This window comes from Pteropus medius, unplaced genomic scaffold (assembly GCF_902729225.1).
Source record: "Pteropus medius unplaced genomic scaffold, Ma_sr-lr_union100, whole genome shotgun sequence".
Lineage (NCBI taxonomy): Eukaryota > Metazoa > Chordata > Mammalia > Chiroptera > Pteropodidae > Pteropus > Pteropus medius.
Window position 1 is genome coordinate 3,939,794 of NW_024355205.1, and position 20,137 is coordinate 3,959,930.

The 20,137-nt window shown below is 36.8% G+C and overlaps 1 protein-coding gene across 1 annotated transcript in view; it reads right to left on the bottom strand.

Annotated features, from left to right (window-relative positions):
* The window catches only part of SYCP2L (synaptonemal complex protein 2 like), a 72,516-nt gene that overhangs the window by 3,791 nt on the left and 48,588 nt on the right, over positions 1–20,137 (bottom strand). Inside the window, exons 26-30 of the mRNA XM_039857899.1 lie at positions 11,976–12,077; positions 10,862–10,968; positions 9,897–9,988; positions 8,040–8,139; positions 7,880–7,938 (exon numbers count right to left, since the gene is read on the bottom strand). Coding sequence (XP_039713833.1) covers positions 7,880–7,938; positions 8,040–8,139; positions 9,897–9,988; positions 10,862–10,968; positions 11,976–12,077 — 460 coding nt within the window. The remainder of the gene's footprint in view (positions 1–7,879; positions 7,939–8,039; positions 8,140–9,896; positions 9,989–10,861; positions 10,969–11,975; positions 12,078–20,137) is intronic.

Below are 20,137 nucleotides of genomic sequence, written 5' to 3' on the forward strand. Positions count from 1 at the left end.
GTCTACAGTCATTGACTTTATTTATCCAAATCATGAACAAAATTACAAATAAAAAGAGGTAGAGCAGTGGTAGGTGACTACAAAGCCCAAAGCCCCAGGAAGAATGGCAGTGCAAGGAGCTAAAAAAAAAACCTGGGTCTCTAATGACTGCTGAAAGCTACTGTACACCAGCCCTGGATGACCTCCCCCTGGGCTGCTGCTGCTTACTAGGGGATGGATAAAATCCCTCTTTGGTTTAGCTACTGGAATCTGATTTCTGTTACATGTGACCAACTGTAACACGTATGGTTAATTCACATTTGATCCAATTCTCCAGTAGGGCTGGGAATTAGTTTAATATTCTTAGCCCAGATTAGCCTTTTTTCCACAGCCTCTTTCAGTACTATTTTGATTTGAAGAGTTGTTGTTTCTCCAAAAGAAAATGGTATTTTTTTCTTGATAATGAAAATCTTTAAAGATATAGTCAAGGGTGTTCACTACAAATTTATTTGTAATAATAATTTAAAATCACCTGATGTTCATCAATAGAGAATTGAATGTATAAGTTATAAACTATTTTGGAGCTATTTTTCAGAAAAAAGTAGATCCATATTTTTGACTTGGAATGAAATCCTACCTTTATTCTGAGAGAACAAAGCAAGAACAATATAAATAATATTTAGTATACCATTTATGTTACTTAAAAATATACATGTGTATATTTATACAGACATTCGTATGTATTCTTCTGTAATTATGGACAAAAATATCTGGAGGAATAAATACCAAACTGTAAAGAGATCGTTATCCCTGGATCATAGATAAGAGAGAAGGTTAGGGAGAGGGGAAAAATTTAACTCTTTGCTTTTTAAATGTTATGCTGTTTGAGTCTACTACACAAAAGCAATTCATATCTTGGATTAAATTATAGAATAGCCTTAGAAAGTAAATTCATCTAAAATTTAATCATATAGAAATAACCACAGTTGACATTTTGATGAACATCTTCTAGAATCTCAATTATTCATAAATATATACACACAAAAATTCATCTTCTGTAACACTACCCTCTCCTTATCTCATTGGTCAACTCTTTCTTATCCTTTTTTGCTGGCTTTACCTCCTTTACCTAACTTCAACACATTGGATTTTTGTCCTGGGGCTTCTCTCTATTCTTAGTTCCTAAGTCAACTCAGTCAATCTTATGCTCAGCCCTCTGCCATGACTTTGTCTCAAGAATCCAGTTACTTACATGACAACTCCATTCAGACACTAAAACCACAAAATGAATAGACATCACTAATCACACTTTTTAATATCTATCTACATCTTCCCCCTCCCCCTACCAATAAAACTGGACCTTTCTCAATCTTCACTATCTCCTTAAATGACACTAATTTCCACCAAGTTGCTCACGCCCCAGACCTGAACATGGTCCTTAATCCTGGCTTTTCCCCTCCCACCACATCTAATCACTCAGCAACCCTCCCAGCTCCACCTCCACTTGCCCACATCGTCCCATTCCCCACCCCAACATACACACAAAGGCCTTGAGAACAGTTTTTTACTAGTATCCCTTTCACTACAACTGGAATAAAATCCAATTTCCTAACCATGGTCCGTAAGGCCCTGGGTGACCCCCAACATCACATACACCCCACCTCTCAAGCTCAGCTTATACTACTCTGCCCTCCCTACTTTTGTTTTGTCCTCACTGAATTCCTAGCACATTTCAAGCTTCTTATGGCCTCAGACAGCTGTCTTGGCCATTCACTGTGAAATGGTCTTCCCCCACTATCTTCACACCTGGCTCTATCTCATCCCTCAAGTTTTAGCCCAAATGTCACTTCCTTAGAGAGGTTTAACTTGACTCTCCTTCCACACTAGGAGTCTCTCACACTTTTTCCTTCTTAGCACTAAGCACTATCGTGAATTCTTATTTCCTTGCTTACCATCTGTCTATCCTACTAAAACATACAATCTGTGAGGTCAAGGACCGCTCAGGCATTGTTTCACCCACAGCTACTAAGACAGTTCCTCGCACCTAAGAGACTCAACAATTTATTGAGAGAATGAATATATACATCCTCATCTAACATTTAAAACAAATGGGATGTTATAAATGCTGCTTTAAAACAAGCTTTAATTTTTTTACTCACAGTTAAATGTCTTCCCATGTCAATTAATATGATCTAAATCTTTCTTTTTGATAACTGCATGGTATATCATATGAATGTATGGCTCTATTTAACTGAACTCTAGCTGAGCATTTAGGCACTTGCCAGTCTCTCTCTATTAGAACTGTTTATAATACATATCATGTACATGTCCTTGTACAGTCCTACTTAATCTTTAATTTCCTAGAAGTGAAAAAAATCACCCTGGAGTTTTTAAAAATCATCCACTTCATTTACTCTCAAATAAAATGACAAAACACATTTTTTTTTTTATACTTACTACACTCAAGGGAAATGGAATTGCACTCTTATAAAAATGTACTGGGATATGGCTTACTTAGGAAATCTAGTTCAGACATCCAAATTGAAGAAAACCACAAGTGGATATGTGTTTAAAAAGCCCCATTATTAAATGCTGTGGGAGTGAACGAAATAATATTCACAAGAATCTAACTGGGCGGGAAACTTGCTGTCCTTAAAGTGACTGTATCCAAGCACAGAACAGTTGGTGGTTGTTCCACACATTCAGATTTATTGACTCTGTGGGCCTCACAACACCACAGAACGCTCATGGAGTGGTAGCCCCAGGAGCTGCTGGACAGTTCAGGGAAGTAGTAGGCTCACAGAGATAACTCTATAAACTTCCTCCTTTAAAAATCGCTCACAGTCAATCCCATTCAGTTTCAAATTCCTCTTTGCCTTAATAACTACCAAAAGACAGCCATTATTCTCCACATTCTTATCTGATGTTGCTTGTACATCTCTTCTTCTGCCTCCATATACTACCTTTGCCCACCCTGTGGAGGTCTTCCTGTCCAACCCTTACAACTTGATCTGTCAACGGCAAACTCCTTAATATCCTTAGCTTCCTCTTGGAAAAAAATATCTCTTTGCCTCCTTCTTTTAACTAAAACCTGGCTGATTTCTGAAGGTACCACATCTCCCCATACCCTCTCAATTAAAAGCTTTTTTTATTCCGTTATCACATTACTTCATGGCCAGGTGCAAAGGCAGGTATTCTACTTGCTCCCCACTGCCTCGCACAGGTCATTTTTCCTTCTCCTGCAGAAACCTCACTGCTGATTATATGCCATCCATCTGACTTATGCATTCATCATCCTGGCCCCTCTGTTCAGTTGCTTCCTGTCAGCCTTACTAGTAATTGCAACATCATCACAAAGGACTCAACTTCATGCTCTGGCTTCTCAGTTCTCTGACTCCTCACCTCCTACAGCATTTTCTTCTATCTCAATACAGCCACATTCTCAGATTTTGTCATCTTCACAGATTTCTCACGCCCGAAATCTTGATTCTTAATATCCCACTTTCTGACCACACATTCTGGCCTTTCCAAGATGTCTGCTCTCCTTCTTCCACTGTTGCAACTTCAGATCCCACTGAGACTAATCTCATATTAAGGACTGAATATTTGTGCCCACGCCCCCCTCCCCCCCGCCCTTAAACTCATATGCTGAACCCCTTCCCCACATGTGACAGTATTAGGAAGTAGAGCCTTTGGGAGGTGATTACAGTAAACGAGGTCATGAGAGTAGGGCCCTCATGAGTGAGATCAGTGCCCTTACAGGAGTCAGAAGAGAGCTTCTTCCTCTGCTCTCTGCCATGATAAAATTGATACTTTTTTGTTACTTAGTCTCTCCACCCATTGGTCCTGATTTTAGTAATAATGCATTTAGACTTTCTCCATTAAGCATGATAGTGGTTTTCGGACTGAGATTTATCATTCTAAAGAATATCTTGTTTCTACTATTTTACTTAGTTTTATAAAAATTCAAACAGATGTACAATTTTTTCAAATGCCTTTTGAAATACATGGAGAGAATCATAATAATTTTTCTCCCTAGATCTATTAGTAATTGATGTATTACTTGATCCTCTAATATGAAACTACCTTTGTTTTCCTGGAATAAATTTCACTTGGTCATGACATCATTCCTTTAAAAGCTGTTAAATTATGTCTGCCAATATTTTGCTTAGAATTTTGGCTTAGTTATTTTAACAGATTGTTCTATGGTTCCCTATGCAATTTTTGTTGGATGTCTGTATTGTATTCAAGATTTATTTAAAAATTGGGGAATTTTTATTCTTCCATGTGCTGTGATAGTACTGAAGTTTAGTACTATTTAGTCAAAAGCGCTAAAGTATTCCACAGATATCTTCATGCTGCAATCTGGACCATACACGTTTGCACACGAATTCTTTATCAATTTTATTTCTTCTATGAATATTTGCCTAAGTTATCCCATATATTTGGGAGTCTCCTTTATTAAACTGTATTATTCTGACAAACTGTCCATTATTGCAGGTTCTCATCAAAACTAGACATCTGAAAGTTAAAATGTTAACAAATGAACTCGAGATTCTGCTTGACCCATACATTTCTCCCACCCCAAGTCTTCTCTACCTCTCTAATTGGCAACATCATCAATCCAACTATTAAAAGACAGAAACCTAAGAGCCATCCATATTTCTTCTTCCTTTACCTACTTACCGCTTCTATCTGTCAGTAATTTATTAGTTCTAGCTTCAAAATGGATCTGGAATTTCTCCATTTATCACCATCTCTAAAGCCATCCAGCTGAGCTTTCCTCCTCTATTCTTCACTTCTCCAATAAATTCTCAACACAGCGACTGGAATGATTTTCTTAAAATACAATCAGATTATATTACCCTCACCCCCAATGCCTTTGCTCTAAACCCATCCATATTTTCCTTCACCCTTAGTATAAAATCCAAACTCTTCAACAAGGTCAACAGCGAGTCAGCCATGCTTCCAATTTCATTTCAAATAACTGTTCCCCTTACATCACTGTGATCCAAGAACTTTCTGTTCCTCAAAGATGTCAAGTTCTCTCCCACCCAAATCAGTTGCTTTAAACTGTTCACAAATCTAGCTCCTTCCTATTCTTGAAACCCCACCTTAAATGTCACTTCTTTAGAGAAATCTTTGATGGCCATCCTATCTGAAACTGTTATTTCATACCATTGCTCTCTGCCAAAGCACTTTGCTAGTATCCTTCAAAGCACTTAGTAAACTTACAATTATTTTCCTTGTCTTTTTTTCTGTCTTCTTTCAGGGAATTTATTTTTAATGGGGGTGGGAACATGTCTGTGTATTAACCATTGTATTTCCATGGTTAGCATAGTGCTTGATGCACAGCAAGCACTCAATAATAGATGTTTACTGAATGAATGACCTAGATGCAAAAGGATAATTGCTAGGATGGGAGACAGTGTGAAAGAGAAGGACGCTCAGTGGAAGAGCTGTAATATGGACACAGTGTTAGAGTATCTTTTAGTGCTTGTTTTCTCCATTCCAATTCACAGCGACTGAACAAAGTAAACCTTTGTACCTACCCCAAGAATGCAATAACAAAACTGGGCTTTGGCTTTCCTCATGAAGACTGAATTTCATTTAGCCTAGAAGAAATTGGATATCTCATTATGTTCACATTAGGCAATTTAAAAATAAAAATACACATACATGTACATACATATACCATAGAGTCATTTCATAGATTGTTATGTTACTGACGTTAGTCAAGGAGGGTCAATGGCCAATCCAAGATATCAACATAAGAGGTTAATGTTTTACTTGATTCCATTTTAAGCATTGTCACAACATATACAGAAGTATTTCATGACCACCATTCAAATCATTGAATCCCCATCTCTCTGTAGCACTGTGCTAGGGGCTGAAATAATCTAGTCTGAGGAATGTCCTTCTTACCTCCCTAGAAAAATATGTAAAGCCAAACAATGTGCAAATATGACAAAAAGACAAACACTGGATACCAACCAGATTCAGATACTGGATCTCAACCAAGTTAATTAACCTCTTTAAGTCTCACAGGAACTTCAAGTGCTTAGCCCAGAGCCTGGTACCCAGTAAGTATGCAGTGTGAGCTAAGAGTATCACCATCATCTCTCATCAGCAAGCCACAGGGTGGTTTCCTTAGGTATTCAGAAGAGAGGAGAGCAAATGCAAAACCCTGAGAGATGTATAGTTAGAAGTAATTTTTGTTCTTTGAGGTATTCTAAATGCACAGGGGCCTGTTAGCACGGAAGATGAATGTAATGATAATTAATATCCTACAATGTAATCTGTATGAACTGAAGAGACAGTTGTCTAAAATCTGGGTTTCAGTCAAAATAAGTGAAGTCTCCAGATTTCAGAAGACTAGGGGGTATAATGTTCTCTGAGGCTTGTTATAATGTTGCTTCATATTAGCAGTTCTCAAAGTGTGAGTCTTTGGAATCCTTTTTCTTGGGGACTCCTAAGGAAACTAAGCTTCCAAAGGTTCTGTGGGGTCCAAATTTATTTTGGTAAATGGTAACAATTCTAAGACGTTATTTGCTTTTTAAATCCTTACCTTCTCACAAATACACAGTTGAGTTTTTCAGAGGCTACATGACATGTGATATCACAACAGATTGAATTCAGAAGCAGATATGAGAATGCAGCTGTCTTCTATGAAGCCAGACATTAAAGAGATTTGCAAAAACAAAACAATTCTACTCTTCTCACATATTTGTTTTGAAAACTCTGGTTATATTTTGTAAAAAGTGTTACTTATATCAATATGTACATATTTATATGTTATTTTAAAATAAACATATGTTCTAAATCTCAGTTTCAACTTTTAATATGGAAAATTTTTATGGATAGAACTCATAAAGAAAAAGTTCTTTGGGGACTTTCAATAAATTTTTTAAGTGTTAAGAGGTTCTAATTCCAAGAAGTTTGAGAACCATTTATAATCTGGAACATCCAGTGAAGAGGTTTAAAAGCATACCCCCTTTAATGATGTATAATGGTAGATGGAGGGAGATCTGTGTGTATGAAAGAATTTTGAAAATCTGTGGTCCATACTGTCATTATTATTAATCGTGTTAAATGGAATAACAGAGGATGGACAACTCAAATATCAAAAGTGTTGCTGTTCTTTGAAATACATGGTATAATCAGAATAATATCCTTCCTAAAACCATGTGACTAGATTTCTGTGACAGAAGCTGATTCTCAACCAGTAGATAAAGCTTTAATCATTGCAGATTTATACAGGGATTCCTTTGATTGTTCAAGCAGGAAGAAAACATTAGAATTTCTCTCAGAGCAAAAGCAGAGGAATGAAGGGCCCCCCTCTCCATTATTCTATTCCTTACACTCCAGAAAATGGAACGACATTCCAGATGGATTGAAGTAGCAGCCTCAGAATGTACACTGAGTAATCACAGTGAAAAGAATGTGAGGTAGGATAACCCCACCTGTTGTTTAATATATACTCATATATTTAAAATATATACATGTAAAATATATACAATATAGTCTATCAAGAACATAATTCAGCACATAACTGAAAATCAACTGTTTACTCAGAAATCTAAATATTTTGCTCAAAATCTACTCATTTCAATATCTAAAAATACTGCTTAAAAATAAAACAATTTGGATCAAAAATACTGAAATCTGGATGATCCTATTTACACTTTTCAAAATTTACACTTCTAGGTTGATATCCTTAGCCACACTCAATGCTCAGGGAGTGCCAAAGAAGTTCCTGTTTTTTTTTTTTTTTAAAAAGCAACTGTTTAGCTACTAACATGAGGTTTTATGAACGTCAACCACCCACACTCTAGCTAAAGCAGTACTTTATTTTTCAACTAAGATACTTCTAGAAAGAATATTTATTTAAAAGAAATACCTCAGCACTTGCAGATCACAGAATGATTTCAGATCATCAGATTGTTTCTCCCAAAATTCCTAAAATTGAACAAAAGGTGTATTTAAGTAGTAAGCAGTTACTCTACCCTAGAACAGATTCTCTTAAGTCACAGAAAATATTCTAAACAAAAAGAACTTACCATAACATCCCTCTCAAGGTATTTCAGAGCCAGAATATTCTTCTCAAGATTGCTCAGCTCTTGAAGAACAAAATTGTTAAACTGCTCTAGTTTATTAAGTCTAATAAAAGTAAAAACAACAAATTTCATTGGGACTGCTTGGATGTGACAAAAGACACTCTTAATTCTCTTATTGCAAAAATACTTCATATTTTCTATACAGATATTTCTTTTTTTAAGAATACATGTCTCTCTTCTTATCCCTCCCCTCACTGCCTGCTAATCCTCACCCCCCTGAAACTTAACTGTGCAAACTTTGATTTAGCCTTTCAACAGAAGCCCAAAGGAAGCTTCAAGTATTTCGAATCATACTCTGAAGAGCAAAGGAGAGATGACTAGAGGGAAAAGAGGACCAATGCCAGACCTGGGCTGGAAGCCACTATACCACCAACCATGGTTCCCCATTGCTTCTTACCTTTCCCTTCCTCATCCTTCTCTTGCCTTAAGCTAGCTCTGAAAGCTAAAAGTGGCTAACAAATTTTTTTCCCACTTCTGTTTTAGCTCTGAAATTTCTAACAGTCACTATCCTGTGCCAAATCACCATGTAAAGTGTTTATTTGTTCACTTGCTTTGTGTCTTCTCAATTATGCTAAAAATTCCATGAAGACAAGATGCTTATAGAGCTTGTTCTCATGGCACTCCTGCAGGTAGCACAAGACCTAGTACCTAGCACTGCTCAGTGTTCATTTTCTGAATGAAAAAATGGATCAATGTATGCCATCTAAAAGATAATGAAAGTTCCACAAGTCCAAAGTTTTTCATGGACTTGTTTTGAGAATTGTATGCATTGCATGTATAAATGTATGAAAAAAATTACAAATTTCTATTCATATTATGTATTCTTCCCTAAGAAACTTTCTACTTCAGTTAAGAAAACCAACTTGCCGTCACTTTCTTCCCCTCCTGCATTTACAGGCCATTCACTTTAACAGGAAAAATCTCTGTTCTCATCTTCCCTATACCATTCAAATCTTTGTTTCTAAAACCTCATTCTAGAAGCACTTCCATTATAATCACTCTGAATTAACACTAATCACTACAGAAACCCATCTCCCCACTTGCATTTGTCTTTCATATCTAAAATCTTGGCCCCTTGGACTTCTTGCTACACGGTCATAGGGGTATGTGTGCACATATGTGCATGAGTGTGTAATATTTTTTATTGTGGCAAAATATATATAAGATTTTCCCATTAACCATTTTAAGTATACAATTCAGTAGCATTAAGTACATTCACAATGTTGTACAACCATCACCACTATCCATTTCCAGAATTCTTCCATCATCCCAAACAGAAACTCTGTATTGATTAAATGATAAATTCCCATTTTCTACTCCCTCAACTACCACTATCCTCTATACTACCTTCTATCTCTATGAATTTGCCTATTCTAGGTACCTCATGTAAGAGGAATCATACATGTCCTTTTGTCCATTTCACTTAGCATAATGTCCTCAAAGTTTATCTGTGTTCTAGCTTATATCAGAATTTTATTCTTTCATAAGGCTGAATAATATCCCACTGTATGTATATACCACATATCATTTAACCAGCATTTTCTACATATATATCCATGCTTTTCACAATTGGATTATGGATTTTTTAAGAACAGTATTTTAGACCATAAAAAGGCTTAAGAAGGGCCTTTAATTCAACTCCTCACCTTATGAATGGAAAACCAGACACTTGGCAGGGTTAAACAATGTATCAAACCTCAAATCTACCCAACCTTCAATTCTTCATGACCACGACTGTGGTCATGAGACAAACATGAGAAATCGCACTTTTATGAACTTGTTTTGAAAGCCAATACTTACCTGCACTGATGTATCTGGTTTAAAAGTTTTATTAGGCAATCTGGTGCTTGCTTTGCATATTCTGAATTAAGTGCACTCCTTTTGTACCTAAGCTAAACCATAACAACAATAACAAAATGATCACATTTGGGTTAACCACAACTATGTAAATTGAGTGCAGGTTTTACAGTAAAAAGATGTTGGTTGACAGTACATAATATTCATAGCAAATATTACTGCTAAAGAATTATGACAAGGCACCACATTATACACCTCCCATGTTATTTCCTCAGTGTAGGTACCAATAAAAAGTAAGCTAAAATTTAAAAAAAACTTACGTTTATACTATTGATATACATATTGAATATTATGTACAAACTTCCATTATAAATTAACATTGGTATTGTAGAAAATAAGACTTTGGAGATCTTCCAAGTTAGTTAAATGAATATATATTAGGGTAAGATATTTCTCACAAATATGCTAATAAGTAACTCTAGAGATATACAAATAGGACAAAAGAGGAGGGGACAGAAATGGTTTTTAAGTTCATCTGGCAGATAAAGTTTTAGGACAAACTATATTTGTAGTGTCACAAAGATATGCCACTTAGCTGACCACTCACCCACAACCTAACTCCATCTTTGTCCCAGACACCTCTTATCTACATGTTTCCTTTCCCCCTTCTTCCTTGTCTTGCATTGCTTCCTGGAAGTTCAGTTATCTGAGAATGCTATCAATGAAACCAAACCATGAGTCCGATTTCCATTTAGGTCCTTCTGGTCCTATTGTAGCTGCCTTATAAATACAAACCATGATTCATAGAGGCTCTAAAATCAGTGACTACAGCTAAGACAAATTTACCTCTCCAAAAGACTCAGGAATATCTTCACACATGAATGGTTAACAACAGTATTAATGAATAATATCAACTTGTTACTTTAAGCTCATAATGAGCTAGCTTTTCATTGTTAGTGCACCATTACCTCATATTTTCTTTTCAGTTCTCTAGTGAAGTTTTCGAAGGTTGTGATAACAGCAGAACTATTCAAGTTCTCTGGCACAACTGCCAGGGATGGAGAAGAAATGCCTTCTGGACAATAAAAATAGAACGTTAAGTAAAACAAAGTGCTTGAAAAACATGTGGTAGGTCCATCAGCTGCCCAGAGACAGTCAGACAGAAGCACAAAGCCCACCCATGAAGCCCCATGGCTGCCTGGCTCTGACTGCAGCAGGGCTGACTCAGGTTGTGGCGACAAGGCCAACTCAAGCCCAGAGTCCTTACAGCGGGCACTTCATACTGCTTCCCATCAAACTCACTCTCTGGTAACTGCCCATTTCATCCAAACTTCCACAGTCCTTTAAATCAAAGTGACTGATATTATGTCTAAGAAGGAGGCTGAGGTGTTATAAGAGGTTTTAAGGAGGACGTGATGGGGCAAAGCTGGCATAACAGCTTCTGGATGCCAGAAGTTTTAAGAGGGCTCATAAGAGGTCTGGCACTGTTCTAAGGGATTTGCCTGTGTCAACTCATTTAATCTTCATAAAAATCATGTGAAGTAGGCACTGTTATCCACATTTAACAAAGAGATCAGATAACTTGTTCAAGCTCACACCAACTGCTTCAGGATTGGAACCCAGGCTGCCTGGCTCTTAACCATCACCCTCTAGTACCTTTGGGCTTCCAAATTTGATTTCTTGGAGTCTCTTGCTTCAAAATATAGAGACGTCACTCATCCAGAAGGTCAACCCCACATTTCAGATCATTCTCCTTCATTGGATATTTCCAACACAAAAATTCAGTTAATAACTATCAACTAAAGCAGAGACCTATAAGTTTAGGAACCCCTTAGGCCCTGAAAATTGCCATAAAGATGAGTTAAGAGGCAGAAATCAAATGACTAGAAGGAGATGTGCTTGCTTTTATCTGTCATTCGTGCAACAATTTATTTGTCTCTGAAAGGACAGGATGCTTAATTTTGAGGGTTCTGTAACTGCTATGATCTTCAAACTGCAACTCCCTTGTAATTCATGTTGGTACATTCAGTGCTTACATTTTTATCACACTCTTCTTTGACGGGCTGGCTGGGTGCATGTTACCTGCCAAATCTGCTTCATCTCTCACTGAGGAAAGGGGTCCTGGAACATCACCTTCTTCCAATTTTGACTGTTTCCACTTAGCAAAACTACCATCTGATATGTCTAAAGGCAAGCACAGCACATTAATAACCACACATACATTTCTTTTGTCCCAAGTTTATCTTGTTCTCTTTTAGCCAATTAATACTTAACCTGGGTGAGCAGCAAGTTCCCTGCCTGTTATTAATCACTTACCTTTGGCATGCTGGACAAGTATCAAAGCACTAAAGTCTACTGATGCCTAAAAGAAGACTCACAGCAATAGCCCTCCTTTGATGAGCTCCGTAACATTTAGGAACACTCTGCTTAGCAAAATACAGACTGACTCAAACGAAAAGCAGTAATGGCTGGCCATCAAAAACACTTCCAGGGCTCCAGGCTAACTGGCAAGGTAGGGTGGTTTCCAGGCATGTGGGTGGGCCTTTAGCAGTTCCTCAGATCACTTCGTGGAGTATGCCATCTGCTGGTTACACTGGAGCTTTAGGCTACATTATTAATGAGATCATTTTGGCTCCTCACTAGGTCAAGTGAATTTGAGCGCCTCAGCTTATGAGATTTAAATACGGATTCTCTTTCCAATTCAGCATTTACTAAATATTTTCTATTCTGATATTCACTTTCAACTCAAACATGTCCTCACTCCCTTCGGGCTGTCCTAATCTTAATCAATGGCACCACCATTTGTCAATACAGCACTAGCATTTGGCCTGACTCTTGCTTTTCTTTACCATTAATTTCCCTTCCATCACCAAGGCCTGACGTCACACCTGTAGCATTTATCCATACCACTTCCTGCATCCCCACGCCAGGACCCTGTCCACACCTACGTTCCCACGCCAGGCCCCTGGAGGATCTCATCAATACCATACCTTCAACTATCATCTCCCAAGCCTCTCCTGCCTGAGCTCTCTTAAGAAGCAAACTTGCCTACTCAGCATCTCCACCTTGAACCCATTCTACCACCCCCAAACCACTCTTTGTTCCCCCACCATACACTTAGTCCCTACACACACATTCAGCCATGAAGTCATCTGGCTTTTCCCCTCTCTCCTCACATATCCAGCTAATCACTATTGATTTTCCCTCTGACAGTTCTGGAATCTAATTTCATTAATTCACCTAATAAATATTTGAATGTCACTACGTGCAAGGAGTTGTGCAATATGGTGGACAGAGAGTAGAGAAACAAAGAGGCAAGTTTCTCCTTCACTCTGCTCCACTACGCTGGTCTCTTTGCAGTTCCTCAGACACCCAGGTATATTCTCACCTACAGCCCTTTGCATTTGCTGCTCCTCTGACTTGAGTCCCTTCCCCACCCCGCCCACCACCTCATCTGCACTAAGGTTTCCTGTGCCTATCCAACTTCAAATTTCCATTCCACCTCCCAACTTTTAGATTCTCCTTCCCTGATTTGGTTTTAGACTTTATCACAATGTAACATGCTACATGTTTTACTTTTCTTCCTCATTAGAAGGGAAGCTCTAGTGAGGGCAGGCCTTTGTCTGTTTTGTTCTCTAGAATAGCTAACAACATAGGAAAGTACTTTGCACATAACAGACATTTGTAGAATGAATGAATGAATGAATGAATGCTGCGGAATACCCCAACTTCTATGAAATAAGATATAAGATACATCTTAGAAGAGGATCTTGGTAAAGTAGATAACATCTATTTTAATTCTAATACTAACAGGGAGGCTAGAGATAGGGGAATATTAAAAACTTTAGCGACCCAAATATCTGCTACATAAATAATAAATAGAAATTAATAAAGTTTAGCTTTTTAAAATCTGCTAAAACTACCTTTTGGGAGGAACTGTAAATATACTAATTTTCAGAAATTGCACCACAGTCATAAACTTCAAGGTGACAGAAGGAAAAGAAAATGAATTTTGCCATTGAAATTACACAAAACAGAGAACAGAACATCAAAATAATTCATGTTCTATGGTAAAATAAAAGATACATTATTTTTAAAAATGAATAACCTAGGTTTAAATGTCAAATTAGATTATTTCCTATTAAAAGGAAAAAAAGAAAATAGCAAAACAAATAAAACAAGAGATGTAATAAAAACCTAATTGAGAGAAAAGGATGATACGAAAACAGAAAGTACTAAACTAATACCAGATATATAAATGAAATGATCACGTATGAATGATGAACTTCATGGGATACCTTAGCTGGTTTGCTGTAATAGAATTTTCATAAACTGAAAACTTCACTAGAGAAGTTTTCACTAGAGATCACATTCTCACACTGAAAAACTTGGAAAAGAAAAAGCCTATAACCAACCTCTCCAGAAAAAAATAAAACGAAAAGCATAAGAAATACTCTCAACTTTGAGAGGTAACTTACAGAAACCATTATCTCTTTCTTCCCATTGTTCTTAGATGTAGGCATATTCATTTGAAAAGTATGGATGGATATTTCCTAGGGGGGTACATTGTTTCAAGGGTAATTTTTGAATATCAAGGAAAGCATCTAGGTACAGAATCGTCCTCTTCAAGCCTCAAAACAAAGAGCATTCATGCTTGAACCTCACATTGTGTTTACACCCCAGTCAGAACCCAGAGAAACTACTTAGAAAGGATTCTAGCTAGCCCCAAAATTAGGCTCCAGCGAACAACTACTGCATTTCTTTCATTGCTGCCTGTTCTGCCCAGTCTGGATTTTTTTTCTCTCTCTCTCTCTCTTCTGACAACATATTTGTAGCAATAGCTTGAATCATGATCTTGAATTTCAATTTATCATGTTCATGCACCTCGTGTGGTAAAGTAGGGTGTCTGCTGACACAGACAATAGTTACATTCCTGGGAGAGAGGCATCTAGGAATACTGTGTAAGTTGCTTGGAGTTTATAAACTTGCTAACGAGGTATCATCCAGATAGACCACTTCAGGGACATGGAAATAGTGTGGCACTTAGAACCCTTTCTGAGAGGCAATCTTTAAAGTACTTAACCTGTAACAAAGAAATGGCTCTGCACAGAGAACGAGCTCTTCCAGAGAAATCAGTCCATTCATTAAAGGCTGCAGGTCCTAAGCCATACAGTTGGCTCAGTTTTGTTTCCATGACAACTATATGTCTCTTTTAATTGGGACTTTTTGACATTAAAGGGGTTATAACCACACACTAAAGCACCTCAAAAATAAATACAAACAGTAAACACACCCTGGTTGAAAGTACTCAAATTACTGCTAACTCCATTTATTTGTTGAGAGCTGGCAGAAGGAGTGTGCTTTTGCTTTTGAACCCAGCTTTCCTCATTTCCATGAAAACTGAAGACTTGCAATCTGAGGAGCTTCTAAATTCCTTATTTTGGGTGGCCTATCGGGCACAGGTTGTAGTGAACAAAATTTAGTATCCATATTGCATTTATTTATTCATACTTCCAATAAAATAGTTTTTTAGTGCTACACAGAACCAATTCAATGGTTAATAGCCAAGTTCTCCTAAATTAAGGCATTTTAAAATCTTACTCTGAAGCGACACCTTGTGGCCTAGAATGATAAAGCCAACAGCCTTCACTGGGCAAAAATATGGTTCTCTTTACCAAAATACCCTCCTGTGGAGGCACTTTCCCAATACCAATTCCTTTGTTTATTCTGCCAATGTTTACTATGCTGAGAATATGAAAATTTAAAGACAATTTTCATTGTTGAATTGTTCAGTCTGATGGGGACAACTGAAATACCTTGTGTGTGTGGATTAATGCATTTTAAAGTCTGTAAATCAATTGATGATAAATACTTATTTGAGACTATGTATAAGTGATTATTCAAATATGGAATTATACAGAGGTCCATCATTAAATGCTAGGGTTTTCTAAGTTTCTTATTCTGATCCCTTGGCAAATATTTCTTGACTGTCTCTATATGCCAAGCACTGAACTAGGTATTCATAGCACTGACTGGAACAAAGACTCTCTTCTCCTGACTCCTTTCCAATTTTAGAGGAATCTCCAAGAAGGTAGATGAGGCCAAAGTAAAAAAATTGTGAGTAAAATTATCCTGTTAGCTTACAGTTCTGGGAGCATGGCACATCAAAAGATCTAAGGTAAACACTAAAATGTCAGTTAATGAGCCAAATGGCAGAATACAAGTTTTCTATTGTCTCCCTCCCCACATACATATAAACAAAAGAACATCTGCTTTGAAAATAACCTATGTTTTGAAAAAAAAAAAGTGCCTTTGTGGAAGTCTGAGAGTTCAGTGGGGGAAATTTTAGCACACTGTTGGATTTTTTAAAAATCCAAGAGAGTAACAAGAACAATTTCACTTTAACCAAGCCACCAAGAAAGACCTGTGTGGCCTGTGATTTCTCCTATGGGGCGGGGTGGGGGCGGAAAGAGAGTGTTCAAGTGAGCACTTATTTTCCACAGCTGTGTGGGACACTGACAAAGTGGACCACTTGGATCTTGCCCCATCCACAATACTGAGGCACGCTACACGATGAGGCATGGGAGGAACTGGAAAAACAGCACACAGGGATTTTGGAGAGCATCAGCAGGACATAGGTCTTAGGTCTTACTGACCGCTTCACGAACTCCAATGAAAAGCATGCTCATGAGCCCCTGGGGATGCCTCACCCACTGACCTCCACAATTGGTGTATGGTCACTACAGACACTCCACAAGCCTCAACTTCACACCTCTCTCCAATTCTGTGGTTGGCTCACTTTGCACACTCCCCCAGCCCCAGGGCACTGACTTTGAGCATCTTCAGAAAGCCAGCCCAATTCTGCAGGAATGGGAGTAAGTACACAAGCTTGAGCATTCAGCACTACTTTAGGGAAAGCAACAGGAGGCTGTTGGCACCTGGCCTGGCTCTGCAAGATCAAGAGAAAACATGCAAACATAAGAAGTCCCCCACAAAGGGAACAAGTATGGAGCAGGCATATCCATAGAAAAGGTCTGAGAGAGCTTCAGAATCTCCAGAAGAGCTGAAAAAAGGTATTTCTCTCCTGAAGAAGCCAGTCAGTAAAAACTGAAGGAGGTGACTGCTTCTTCAAAAGTGAAGAAAAGTGAAGACAGCAATCCAAAACTTCAAAGAACATGAAAACTCAAGGAAATATTCCATCACCAAAATAACCACAATAATTATTTGGACCCCCAAAGAAATGGATCTCTGTGACTGTCCAATAAAGAATTCAAAATAGTTGTTTCAAGGAAGCTCAGGGAGCTACAAGAACGCACAGAAAGACGATTCGACAAAATCGAGAAAACAATATGCAAACAAAACAAGTTTAACAGAGAAATGATAAAGAAGAACAAAACGGAAATTCTGGAGCTAAAAAGTAAAAAATGAAATGAAAAATGCAATAGTGAATATCAACAGCAGACCTAATCCAGCAGAAAAAAAGAATCTGTTTTGTCAATGAGATCATCTGAAATTATCCAAAGGAAAACAAAGAAAAAAGAATGAAAAAGAGTGAAGAAAGTCTATGTGAATTATGCGATACTATTAATAGAAACAAAACATACCACTAACAGATACCACAAACACAAACAATTCACAGAAACAGAATGAATGATTCTAAAATTTATATGGAACCACAAAAACCTGAATAGCCAAAGCATTATTGAGAAAGAAGAACAAAGCCTGAAGCATCATGCTTCCTAAACTATAACAAAGCTATAGTAATCAAAATAGCATGGTATTACCATAAAAACAGATATATAGATCAATGGAACAGAATAGAGAGCCCAGAAATAAACCCACGCATATATGATCAATTAATATATGTCAAAGAAGCCAAAAATGAAGAAAAGACAGTCTCTTCAATAAATGGTATTGGGAAAACATGACCGTCACACACAAAAGAGTGAAGCTGGACTACTATCTTACACCATATACAAAAATTAACTCAAAATAGATTAAAGACTTAAACATAACACTGGAAACCATAAAACTCCTAGATAAAAACATGAGTAGTTAAGCTCCTTGACACTGGTCTTGGCAATGATTTTTTTTTTTGTATTTGACACCAAATGCAAAGGCAACAAAAGCAAAAATAAACAAATGGACTACATCAAACTAAAAAGCTTCTGTATGACAAAGGAAATCGTCAACAAAATGAAAAATCAACCTACAAAATGGGAAAAAATATTTGCAAATAAGTTATCTGATAAGGGGTTAATGTCCAAGACATAGAAAGAACTCATACACTCAATAGCAAAACAACAAACAGTCCAATTAATAAATGGGCAGAGAATTTGAAGACATTTTTCCAAAGAAGACATACAAAAAGGTGATAATCACTAAATATCAAGAAAATGCAAATCTAAAGCAAAATGAGGTATCACCTCACACCTATTAGAATGGCTATTATCAAAAAGACAACAAATGACAAGTATTGATGAGGATGTAAAGAAAAGGAAACCCTGTGCCCTGTTGGTGGGAAAGGCAACTGGAACAGCCATGGTGGAAAACAATATGGAGGTTTCTCAAAAGAGTAAAAATAGAACTACCATATGGTCCAGCAATTTCACTTCTGGATATATATCCAAAGGAAATAAAATCACTGTCTTGAAGAGATACCTGCATCGCTATTAACAATAACCAAGACATGAAAAAAACCTAAGCGTCCATCAGCAGATAGATAGCAAAAGTATGGTACATATATATACTGGAATATTATTTAGCCATAAAAAAAGAAGAAAATCTTGCCATTTGCAACAACATGGATGGACCTTGAGGGCATTATGCTAAGTGAAATAAATCAGACGGAGAAAGACAAATACTGTATGATCTCACTTATATGCAGAATCTAAAAACATTGAACTCTTAGAAACTGAGACCAAAATGGTGGTTACCAGAGGTGGGGAGTTGTTGGGGAGATGTTAGTCAAAGGATACAAACTTTTAGTTATAAAATGAATAAGTTCTGGGGATCTAAGTTACAGCATGGTGATTATAGTTAACAATAATGTATTACATACTTGAAAGTTGCTGAGCTGTGTAGATCTTAAATGTTCTCACCACAAAAAAAGAAATGGTAATTATGTGATGTGATAAAGATATTAGAAAATGCTATGGTGGTGATCATTTTGCAATATACAAGTGTAGCAAATCAACACATTGTATATCTTAAACTTAACACAATGTTCTATGTCAATTATATTTCAATAAACCTGGAAAAAAATAAAATCCAAAAATAAAATAAAATAAAAATAAAGTTTCTCCATGTACTTCAAAATAAATAACACATTATGATGTTTACCTATTGGATAGAGAGGTATTACACTGTGGAATATGAACAAAAGAGAGGAAGCAAAGAATCCTTTGCTTCTTTTGCTCTCAAACAAAAAGTTCAATTCACTTAGAAGGAAAAAAATTCAACCCTAGGAAACAGTGGAACATTACAAGGTCCTCAAAAAATGACATCAGGGTTTTATACGGTTGAGTTGCCTAAATTAAAAGTTACAATCTAATATGTCACAATGGGAGGGGAACAGAGACAGATGGTGAAATAATTTGTAAGACCTTAAAAAGGCAACACAATAATCACAAAACTAAGACAAGAATGTGTTATATCAATAAAAATAGGTTTAACACCTATTCAAAGAAAAATATCTTTGGATTAGATCATATTGCAAAAACCATACTAAGCAATATACAAAAAAAAAATGCCTACAACGAAATAATTTATAATGGTTGAATATAAAAACACAGACAATAGTTTGGCAAATGGAGACAAAAAGAAAGCAAGAGTGACAAAATTAGATGAAATAGAATAAGGCCAAAGAATAATAAGTCAGCAAAGAGCAACAAAAAGGATAAAGAATCAAGGAGAAGCTGCAAGTGAATAAATAGATAAATAAATAACCATGAAGTACACAAAGAAACATGCACTATGAGCAGGCAACAGCAGAATCACAGTAGAAAGATATTCATGAAAACTTTAGCTACTGGAATTGTCAGACACATTATTAAAAACACTTACTCTTTAAAAAAAATAAATAAATTCAAGATTAAAAATATTTGCAGGGAACAAGGCACTATGTGAAATGATCCAGAAGACCTGTAGAGAATCAAACATTTTCTAGAAACAAGATACAATAATAAACATTTAATGATAGATTCAACAGCAGATCAGATATAGGTAAAGAGAAAGTAGTGAAT